We start from the raw sequence: 12,327 nt of genomic DNA, 5'->3' as shown, positions 1-12,327 counted from the left end.
ACACTGTAAGGGATATACATGTCACTTATGGTGTACTTCACTGTTTATCACAGTATTTCAAATCCCTTACGAGGTCATGAATGTTCTCTTAAGTTGCTAGTATTTAATTATAAGAAAAATAAATACATGCTCATTGTTTTATTTTCATAGGTAACAAGACCTTTTCATAACACTGATACAACCTCTGTAGTTGAGCCAACTGTTGGGGCTACAAGGGAACAAAAGTAGGTACTGCATTTCTTTGTGTAGTGGTTTTTTACGCAGGTCTATACAGTGTGGCACAATAGATGATTTCCAAGGTTCGGAGATGTCAACCTTATAAGCTTAATAAATTGAACTATCTTTATGCCGTTTCTGAGGTGTTGTATTTAAACAAAAAATTTCATCCCACATTTGACACGTACGTCTCATATGTACTGAGGTTTAAATCTGTCTCAGATTTAAACTCTGTTTTTGACCCACTGGCCATGTTTGGCTATCCTGGTTATAAAAAATGAGAAAATGAATGTAAAGTTGTCTTTCCTTCACCAAGAAAAAAAAAAAAAAAGAAAAAATGGAATCATGAGGCAAAATTAATCACTGACTACATCAACTATGATGCAGGAGATATCTGTGCATTAAAAGAGATGAGCCACATTGAAGATTCCAAGGTTAAATGAGTTTATTGAGTTAGTGGTTACAATGGCATGTCAGATACCTGTAATCCAAGCTACACCTACATATTTGCCTCTAAATTCTCACACTGTCAGTTTCCGTGTCTCTAAACATTCCACCACCAGGTCTTCTATTACTAATATTATAATAATAATCATAATAATAATCATAATATAAAAGGCAATGTCAATCACCATATTGTGCTTCATACTCCACCATAAGGAATTTAATTGGCAAAAGTAAACCTCTGGTCATATTAATGGGATTAATTGAAATGTGAGCAGTCATAACACTACTAGAATATAAAGAACAAAATATGGTTTAAAAGAAGCGTTTTTAAGATGAATTAGTTTGTATCTGTTTTAAAAATTCACATACTATAATGAAGATGACTTAAAAGTTATATCATTTAATTATTGGGCCACACATTTAAGCATATTGGCTAGTACATTTTTGCACTGGAACAGAAGCAATACAAGCTTTATGGTCTACCATTACAATTCCATTTTTTTTCACTTAATATACCTGCCAACCTAATGTTTCTTGCATGCATAAAAATTTCTGGGTTTAGACTTGAATTTATTATTTAACCCACACGTACCCCTGTGATGCAAATTCTTTGGCCAATTCAATGCTATAGTTTAGTTTAAAAAGTAAGCTTGGAATAAGTCCCTTTAACATCAGAAGAGAATGCCCTAAATTTTGGCATTGCAGGAAGTTAGTTACTTCAACAGAGTCTCAGGTTGCATGCAAATTGACACTGCTTCCCCCCACCCCATGCCAGACGCATACAAGTCGGCAGGTATGCATACAAAAAGAATATAAAACCCTCCTGGTAAAGCTTAGTGTTTTAGAACGAATCCATAGCTTTAAATTCACTTAAGGCCTGTACAGGGGAAATATGTTTCTTCTGGGACCCTCTTCTCACTCTTGTCTGATATTCTTCTGGTTTTTCTCTCTTTACTAGAGGTTTCTTCTCAGGGGCCTTCATCTTCCAAGATACAACTGGGGAGTTCACTGCAGCAGTGCCATAGACCTTCTGATATTTAGTAGAAGCCACATAAGATGCTTTCACTGTAAGGACCACAGCGTTCATCAGATTTTTAGCTGCCTGGATGAGAGAAGTGGCACTGTCCAGCTAGAAATAGAAAAGAAAATGAAATACAGCAAGGTTAGTCCACGACTGGATCACTGGGCCATTTCCTGACTGAAGTCTGGATACTCTCCGATCTCATTAAAGATTAAATGAATCCTCTCCCTCAGGATTAATCAAGTAGCTTGTAGTAACAAGCACCAGCAACAACATGCACCGAACTGTAAAGGTAAGACTGTGGTACCTCACATTAAATTTTTTAATAATTCAAAGGCAAAGCTTGTGTTGGCTGTTTTTTTGTTGTTGATTCTTTTTCTATGGGTGAAGAAGTTGCCTGTTTTTTCACAAAAAACATGACTTCTCACTTAAACCTTTAAAAATTTACTTTTACGTGTCAGAAACCGCAAAACAGGTCAACGGATTTTTTCAAGTATTCAAGTTTGTTCTAATTATTCCTATTAAGCCCAGGATAACACCCCCAAAGATGTCTACAGGAACAGTGTGAGGCCAGTGCTGAGCTTGTTAGAGAATCCCACCTGAAAAGATGAAAGGAGATTTTGAAACCCCTAAAGAAATAAAAAGCTGAAACAGTTAACTGCAGGTTTTTGTAGCTACTGTAATATTTGAGCTACTTATGTTCACAAGGAATCTTACTTTATGATTAGCAGGCTTTTCGTACATATACCGCTGCGTTTCTCCCACGCACGAGTCTGCCTGAGGTTCCTGGGTCCTCTGGATGTAAGAGGCCTTAAGAACTTGTTGAACTTCAAACCATTGGGACTTCCAGTCAACAAGCTTCCATCATACACTGAAATCAAGCACATATTCCTGGCCAAATTTTTCAAAAGGATTTAAGCATATAATGGGACTTCCAAAGCAATGTCTCAATGTTCCAAAACGCAAATTAGGCACTTGCCAAATCCAGCTGGACATCCCCAAATTAGTAGGTGCTAAACATACGCTTTTAAGTACTGTAGCAATCCAGGTTACTATTTAGGATGTTCGGTTATTCCTTTCCCAAAATACTGAAGAAGCGGGATATACTCTTTGTGATAAAGCCTTTCAGTTCTACCATGGAAGCTGCCTCAATTTTTTATAAGTTTTTCCCAGTTTGTAGGAATGATTTTGGGTGTAATATTATTTTAACTCTTTAATTCCACCCCTCTTGCTCAGTAAGATCTTCGCTATTTTCGATTAGTATAAAAGGCCTGTCTCCCTCCAAACCTTTCCTGTTCCATATTTTGGGAGCATATGATTCCTTAACATGAATTCTAGGCAAAGTAACCAGGATAAATACTCATAAGGCAATAACAAAAACCATATTGTACTTCACCTCAAGTATTTTGAATCATTAACGGAAGAAGAGCTCAGGAGAAACCTCTTTCTGAAGTGTCAGTGACTGATGTGAACGAGAATAGACATTACAGAAAGCCTGTGTCTGCAACCACATTCATCTATAGACTTACCTATTATTTTTTTATTTCCTCAGCTGTGGCCTTGTACTCATTATGATTCATTAAATACATAAACAGCTACATACAGTGAGGTGAAAAACAAAAAAGCATTTTAATGATTTTCACGTACTTGGTGCCATTCCCTGAAATGCATAGTTAATTGCCTCCCCCCAGTAAATATTGTTCCTCAGGACTAATTTGTATTTTTTGTTAGTAAAAGAAACTAAGTTAAAAGATGGAAAATTGCATTATATGGCAGAAACATGACTGTTCAATAGGGAGTAATGAAATATAATTCAGCATAGTGTTATTCTATAACCACACTACTGCATGATTTATAAGGCAATCTGTATGTTTGTTGGCAACCAACAGATCATACTCTATTAAATTAGGATATTCTAATTTACTGCAGAGGTTTACAGTCAAGCATTATTCATTGTTAAATGATTCTTTTTGAAACACTGGTGGATTGATATTGAATATAAAGTGATACCGTCAAATAGTATTTATTTCATAATCAATGTGGATAAACTGACTGGATCAGCCTATATTGCACATTCCTGAATGAATTCTATTTGTTGAAGGTTTCTAATAGCCTTGTTGAAGGTTTCTAATAGCCTCACATTTTCCAGCGTTTCTTTATGAAAAGAGTTCTGGTAGCTATTTTACATGGGGCATATATTAAGGAACAGAATGATTAAAGGAAGCATTTTGAAATGAGGAGGCACCTAAATTAGATGCTTAAAACCGTACAAAGGATGCAATCTACATCTTTAAACACATTAGTAATTTTATGGAGTATATCGATAAAGGTGTGCAGAAGCATGTAATTCTGCAAGATTGGATGCGGATTGCAACAATGTCTTTTAGAAAACCACGTTACATATTTTGATGTCATTTTAATTACCTCTAGTTTCAATCTGCTGTTATAGTAGATAAGAGCTCCCTATTTTCACCATTATTAATCACATTTTAACACGCAGTTACTTAGTCCTTGCCCTTAATATCCATTCATATTGTAAAATGCTTTCAAGTCTTGAAATCAGAAAAGAGACATAAAAACCCCATAATAGTATTAGGCTATGAGTGTTCTCCAAAATCTGCTGGTAGCCATCCCATGTATCCAATTTGGCTACCCAAGCACTTCCAGTGATTTCCTTATTGCCTCCAGCTCCCTGCTTGTATTATGGCTCAGTAAAGAAGAATTAAACCGAACGAACATAATTTCAATTAACATTTAGATCTTACACCACCGTGTTACTTCAGTTTTAAGCTGTGCTTTGTAATCAGCAGAGCTACAGTGGCGTAAAGCTGGAACAAGGCAGCAGTGAATCACGCCCTTAGTGAATTAATTCCTTACAAAATCTGGGCACAGAAACATGTGCACTTTTCCAAACAGATAACGTTAATAATAAAAAAAAAAAAAGGAGGAAAATTTACATTTCAAATAAAAGTACCACTAGGAAATTATTGCACAGTACAGAAGGCAAACTTCACTCCCTAGCAATGGCTAGGGAATTATGAATATAACGATAGCTTTTCATGCTGACAGAGCCTTTGACTTGCTACACAAAGTAATAGTGTTCTGCTACTTAGACCTCTTTACAAATACATTTGCCTCCATTTAGGAAAAAAAGCCCTCTTAAACATAAGAGATAAATTTAGGTTATTGCCCATAAAACTCCAAGAACAGAGAATGCTGGTGAAAATTCAAAATCCATAAAGAACCTAAGAATCACTGTACTGGAGCCAGTCACCTATCCAGGTTAAAATTGCCATCTACCCAGGGAAGGCATAAATCATTCAGAAAAAAAAAAACAAAAACAAAACAGAACAAAAAAAGGTTTTGCTACAAGCTAACTTTATAATTAGTGAATGCAAGTGTAGAACACTGGAGCAGCAGAGCCTATTATCTGCCAAGCAGATAATTTCAGGGGGTTTCCCCCCAAAAAATCCATAAGGCTTTGATGAGTTTTTGATCTGCTTATAAGCTGTGCAGCATTTTTCCTGCACTACATGCAGAATTTTCCAGAATCTTGTGACAATCAAGATTTCTTGCTTCTTTTATACATACACATAAACTAAGTAAAATAACCAGCAATAACAATACCAAAAGAGCTGAAGAAGCGGGAGAGAATAAAGCTGGAAAATTTTCTCCTTAACAGTAAAGCAAATGAAAAGAGATGTTCTCCCTGCATTGTTACACCACTGTAATGGGGAAAAATTACACCACAGTTTTTAGAAAGAAGCAAATTTAATTTCCAGAGATTTCTTCATATTTATAATCAGAATCATACTACAAAAAGTAAGGGAAATAGAGAAAAACGCCCCTGTATTTCCAGTGAGCAAGGCTATAGTATAGGTAATTTTGAAAGAGATGGTTGTTTAAGAATGTTCTATATCATTATTGTTGATTTTAAAAAACCTCGAAAATGGGGGGAAGACATCAAAAGAATTGTAGATAGTTCCTAGTCTGGAAATATTTCAGCAGCACAAATAGAATGACCTGTGAAATTATAGGCCAGTTCAGCTGACAGCACTCCCAAATAAAATAATGCAATGTCTATGACAGACTCCATAAATAAAGGAAGGAAAGAAATACAGTTAATGGTAAGCAAATAGTTTTGTGGGTAAAAATATTTTCAAAGTAACCTAAATCATATTTTCATGTGATTAAACTTTGGATTGCTTAAGATAATGCTGTTGATATAACTGGACCTTTGAAAGGTGTTTTGCTTGGTACTACATGACAGTTTGATTAAAAACTCAGCTGATAGAAAATTAACAAGGCACATAGCAAATGATTCCAAATTCTCTAATAGCTAAGTTTCCAAAAGTATGTATGCACAAAAAATCATTGCTAAACAGTGACTTTTGCAGCGTGCTCTTGGAGAAACCATTTGTCAGCTTTACAATATTAATATTTCTGTTAAAAACTTGGAAAAAAGTCACTTAACTGATGAAATTTGCAGATAACAATTGGGAAAGTGGTAAGTCATAAGAGGGCAACTGATTGACACCTAATAAGCTGGTAAAAGTCAGAAATGTAGATTTCAGTGTGGCCAACTTTACAGCAGATGACACTTACTTATACAATAAGGAATTTTATCCTATGCAGGATCCTAAGCAATCACTCCCTGAGTATACAAAAAGGAGGACACCGATGAAATAGGTTAAATTATATTCAGTTTATCGTGTGTCCACAGTTATGGAATACTGAGTCCTCTTCTCAATGCAACAACACTGAGGAATTGGAAAGAATTTAAAGAACCTCAAGAAAAAAAAACATCTTTCATGGGGAAGATTCAGTCAGCTCTGTTTTTTCCATTAATGAAGCGAATGATTAAAAAATTAGTTGATTGAAATCAGCAAGTACATAGTAACAGAACACTGATAATATTTCAAGTTCAAAAGATTAGACAAAGATATAACAGAACTTAATAGCTGAAAGGTGAATCAGGTCATTTTAGTTATTAATTAGCTGAAAATTTTTAGCAGTGATTTAATTAATCACAAGAACTCATGAAAGATAGTGATTCTATCTCTAGAAATTGTGAAATCAATATTGGACTTTTTTGCTTAATATGCACACTCTAGTTTAAGCATAAAAGACGTGTAGATGCGGCACTTAGGGACGTGGTTTAGTGGACATGGTGGTGTTGCATTGACGGTTGGACTTGATGATCTTAGAGGTCTTTTCCAACCTTAATAATTCTATGATTCTATAAGTATTGGACTTTTTTAATGCACATTAATTCAGGGAGCCTATGCATCAGTTATGCAGGAAGACAGCTTAGATGATAACAATGGCCCATATTGTCCTTGAAATGTATGAATGCAAAAAATTAGTATTAGTAATTATTGATAAATAGAGTTTAGTCTGGCTTACTTTGTACAGATTGGGAGGAGCAACCGTCATACATGTTTAAAAAGAACCTGTAACCCTTCGAATACTCTTGGCTAAGACTTGATTTGTATGCCTTTAGCAGGTAATTTATGCATTGCGAAGCCCTTAAGGCTATCTGTGAATTCTGGGTGCATTCCCTGCTTCTCCTTTGAAAAGGTTCAAAGCAAGTTCATGCATTCATGGACAGGTACAGTTGCTGTTACCACAAACCAAAAGTCAACTAACAGCCTCTAGAGCAACTAAAGTTACATGAAGCAATTATGAATCTGGAGGGTGAATCAGGAATACCGTTTTCCCAGATTATATTCTTATGCAACAGAACATTTGCCTCTCAGCTGTGCTTAATAGTAAATCCAGTCCTACATATGTATGTGAGAAAAAGATCTCATTCATAATACTTATGTCTTACATTTCTGTGGCAGATTTCATGCATAAAACATGATACTATTAGTGACAGCCAATGCAAGAACGGCCTATTTGCTCTTCAGATGCACTCATCCCTGTGGTAGGAGACATCTGCTATTTATCAGCACTACTACGCAACGGCTGAAGCCGTATTTCAGTCAGTCACTTGAAAACGCACAAAAGGTTTTCGCTAGATATGGGTCCACTGTGAGAAAACTATCCCACATATTTGAAATTCTATAACAAACAAAATATCATTATTTGGAATGTAATGTGGTCACAATGGTGTTAAAAAGGGATCTGTGGCTACATAGAGAAAATAGTATTATACTCCTCTTTTCCTAGCTATTTATTTTCACATTTGATTGCAATTCACTTACTCCTTTATACATGTTGAATATTTAATTCATTCTGGGGGTAGTTGCGTTTTATAGGTGGCCGATCCATTGAATAACTGTCCTCATCAGCATTTTTTCAATTACAGGTAAGAAACCTATAGGGATTCCCAAGCCCATTTGGTTGTATATAACAAAGGCTGCCACCTCTTAGGACAACAGAAAGCACACAAGTATACCAAGAACTATGGATATCTTCTGTCTTCTATGGACCATTGCCATTTTAAAATACCCATTTAATTTACAAGGTCAACAGGTTACCGACTGCTTTATGCCAGTTTGAAAAAGCACAAACATATAAAAATACTCCCAATACTGGCATTCCCAATAAAAGATGACAAACGGACATAATACAGAAAATTTGTAGAGATGCATTTATACAGTTGATTTACTTATCCCAGGCTATTTTAACAGAAAAAGGATAAAAGACAAAATGATACCCCAATTCATTTGTTTTGAGGAGAATACTTAATATGAAACTAAAAACAATATGTAGATATAAATGTAATCATAAAATACAATTCAGCACTGGATATCATTAAAAGCAGGGGGGGTATTATACTTCATTCACTAAATGAAGAGGTTTGAAGAAGTAATCTGTTTATGATAAAATAAGAATACTAACTCCGTGAAGTTAAAGAATACCACCTAAATGCCCTCAAATGTATCCAGCAGTCCTACAAAAAAAAAGAAAAATTTTTTTTGTTTTTGTAGCAAGACAGAAAGGCTACTTCACTGAAATACCAGGAGCCCTGCATCTCTTGTTTCTCGATCAGCATCCGAAATAGTAAGCCTTGCACCAACTCAGAAATGCTCAGCTGGTGGAGACTGTACTTAAATTTCATAGTGGGTGCCAGAAAGCTTACAAATATTTCTGGTTTTGAGGAAAAAAAAAAAATATTTTTGCCTTCTCAGTTGAGAGACTGAAACATGGGCTTCAATGTCATGATCGTTTGCCTATTTACTCATCTTATCTTTGCTTTGTCCTCTCTTCTCCCCTCATCAATAGCTACAACTGGCTGGATCTTTAACAAGAAGCCTTGCAAAAAGCCTCATTCACAGGTTATAGTCTGAAGGATGCTGCATCCAGCTGTCTTTGGCCCAAGAGCATAGTACACCACTAGAGATATTGGGCATCTCCAGCTCTGCTCTCCGTCCAGCCCCAATAAGTTATGCATGCACTGAAATTGCTTACTGGGTCATCTAGTAACATAGCGAAGCACCCAATTGTAAATCCTGCCAAAGTTTAGGTTTTTGCTAAGTGCGGCAGGCTACCAAGAACAGTTCCAGCTAACGTACTAGTGTGTGTGTTCTGGAGCAAAACACACACGTGGGGAATATTAACGTTGGAAACGCAGATGCTTTATGAGGCTGGAGTTTGAGGCTCACAGCTCAGGGATGAGATAGCTAGTATGAGTTTTAGGCAGGACTCATTTGCTTTTACTTTAGTGCATCTAGTTTTACATATGATTTGTTGTACTTGTGGAAATCACTAAATGCCCTTCTGATTTAGACATTATCAAAATGTTATTTTTATATCAGCGGCTGATGTTCCATACTGTCAGTGTTTGTCCTTTTAATGAGCTAGCATGAAAGCTCATATTTTAACAACTGAAATGGTGAAATGAAAAATAAGACAATTGGAAACAACTAAACGTTAATGTTATCCATTTCTTTTTGTGAAATATAATTATTACTGACTTATCTCCAGCCTGGCAGGTCCCAAAGGTGAAAAATATATTTTGGAATTTTTGATAGATATTAAAGTTTTTCTATTCATCAACTGTATTTACAGTCAATAAATTCTTTATCCAATATGACTTTACTGCTATAACACAACAGTTACAATTTTTCTTGTAGATACCAAACATAATGTAGCTTATTTCCTCAATTTTTAATATTTAATTAATATATTATTGCATTCTTTTCAGAATTTAAGCAGGGAAAATATTTTGACCCGTAATGAAAAATTTCTCAGGTCCAGTTCTTTTCCTTCTGCTCATTATCTGCCACTGCACAGCAGGAAAAAGATGCCAAAACAGTACAATTCATATCATATACCAAAAACACTGTAAGGACAAACAATCATACATAGCACTGAATTTTTTAAATAAGCCTGCTTTATCAGTCATTTTCATGCTACAACGCTGCCTCAAAACTTTCAGGGTCTGTTACTGAATTAGGATATTTGACACCAGTCTGAATGCCCAAATATCTGGAACAATTCCATAGACCAAGGAAGAAATCCTTAGTCAATGAAGTCAAAGGAGTTTTGTAGATGGGAATGGGATTTCACCCCGCAACTTTTCCAAAAAAACGTATACTACACATTTTCTTTGCTAAGGTTGAACGTAGAGGGAAAAACACTTTCTACATCAACCTACAATTGACAAACATGGGAATGAGTCTTCTGCCATGATGGCTCGAGGTTTTCTTCTTCTAAATCTGCCTCATTCTGCATAGAACTAATGTCTGGAGGATGATGCCTATGATGGAGTGTCATGGACAAAAAATATGATTCTCTAACAGCCATCACAGTTGCATTACTAATTGTAGCAAAATTAGTACAACCACATTTACAACTTTAAAATCATTCTGCCCCATGGAATGGTTTTATCTGAATTCTTGGATGATTAACAGGAAACAAACTTTTGTATGACTGATTTGAAGATAGGCTCCTACCTAATCTTCAAGGAGAAGATAAAATGTCTGCAACAAAGATGAAGTCCGAACTATATTTGACAGGATAGGTTAATTCAAACTATAACTAATATTTTTTGATATTGCCAGGAGGCTTACTGAAGAAAATTAGAGTAAGAAGTCTGTGGAAGCTCAGTATCAGTCCCAATAAAAAAGTCATTAACACAAAACTTCATGTAAGTGGTCTGTGTGTTGCCAGGATTGTATACACCATTTTACACAGGGATTCATATGTCAGAGGTCTACAGAAGATACGACATTGTCTGAACCCGATGTTCAGAAGCTTAGAAAAGCGCAGACAGGACTCTGTCAAAAGCATCTCAGTACAAATTTCCACTTTCATATCCGACTGCAGTTAAATCTGAAAGAGGAAATACAGGATATCTAACTAGTCTGTGCTACTGGTCTCCCTCCTCCTGACTTGAGTTCTGATTTCTATGTAATCTGAAGATAGATATCGTTTTTAAAAGCACAAAATAATTTAGTGCTCTTTCAAATTGAGTTTTGGAAACAGACCTTTTGTTCTTTATCTAGAGAACAGGTATAACAACAAGAAAAGCATGTCTTTCCTACAGTCTTACCTGAAGGGAGTCCAAATCATGTCTGGTTGGCTGGAAATTGTACTCTCAGTGATAAAATGCAGGAGACTTTGGATAAAAAAAAAAATCAATAAAGCATAGAAACACAATATTCTTTACATAAGAACGTGTTATCTCATGCTATTCCTCCTGATTTTGTCACAACGGAAACAAAAAGAAAAGCAGCATAATGCAGGACTTCAGACTGCAATGCTGAGAAATGTGATATTTTCCCAACAACTTTCCTAATTTGTAAAAGTGTCAGAATGGTATCTGCATGTGAGTTATCTCCATGTCTTCAACTGTGAGGATCTGTCACATTTTGAGGCAAGTTTTCTCCTTCAGCTAGCTTCGTATCTCTAAAGTTACGCTTGCCCAGGTCAGCACAGAGACGCTTTGAAGATAGCTGCTCTACAGGCATAGCTGGCTTTTCTCAGGAAAGGGCTTGGAAATAATGCATCAAACAGAGTCAAAATGAGTAACACAAAATCCTCTTGTAGAATGGAAGATAGTGCCAGGATAATTGTTCCTTGCTTCCTAATGTTTGCCTGCTGTTGTTCATGTATATTTTATGCCTCATAGAAGCAGATAAAGGGCTTGATCATTCAAGATATTGATCACTTCTGAGATGCTAAAAGGCTTTTACTTCCTTGGAGTTGAGGGTCCTTGCAGCGTTGCTCAGCTCAATCAGTGGAAACATTCCTTTCTCTGTTTCCCTAAGCACTTTTCAGGACTTTACAACAGTGTGCAATGAAATAAAGAAACAAAATTGAATCTCCACAGTCTTCAAGAGAAAGCCCCATTTCGGCTTTTCAGAAAAGTCCCAGCGCTGACAGCGCTAGCTTCATAATATATGGCAAATAATTTCTAAAGGAAATTCTAACATTTCATTCCAAATACAATATTCACAATTGACTGTTCTATTTGTTTGAACAAGTCAATCAATGGTTAAATAACGTTCAGTAAGTGTTCCTTACTAGAAGGTTTTTTCCCTGGTAAATTACTGAATATATAATTTGTGAATGCATTTGTTTATTACATTTTTAACTTTAGCTAACACCAAGTGTTATTAAAAAACAGCAAAACAGGTAAGAATTACTGGAGTCTGCAAACGAAACCAGAACAAAACAGAAACAATTGT

General features: G+C 35.8%; 1 protein-coding gene across 2 annotated transcripts in view; it reads right to left on the bottom strand.

Moving 5' to 3' along the window:
- Positions 1-636: 636 nt before the first annotated feature.
- The window catches only part of CTNNA2 (catenin alpha 2), a 548,499-nt gene continuing 536,808 nt past the window's right edge, over positions 637-12,327 (bottom strand). For both annotated transcript variants that reach the window (XM_076335695.1, XM_076335693.1), the window contains one exon: positions 637-1,792. In XM_076335695.1, coding sequence (XP_076191810.1) covers positions 1,505-1,792 — 288 coding nt within the window. In that variant the 3' untranslated portion in view covers positions 637-1,504. The remainder of the gene's footprint in view (positions 1,793-12,327) is intronic.

This window comes from Aptenodytes patagonicus, chromosome 4 (assembly GCF_965638725.1).
Source record: "Aptenodytes patagonicus chromosome 4, bAptPat1.pri.cur, whole genome shotgun sequence".
NCBI classification, from domain to species: Eukaryota; Metazoa; Chordata; class Aves; order Sphenisciformes; family Spheniscidae; genus Aptenodytes; species Aptenodytes patagonicus.
This window is presented reverse-complemented; position numbering and strand designations above follow the sequence as displayed.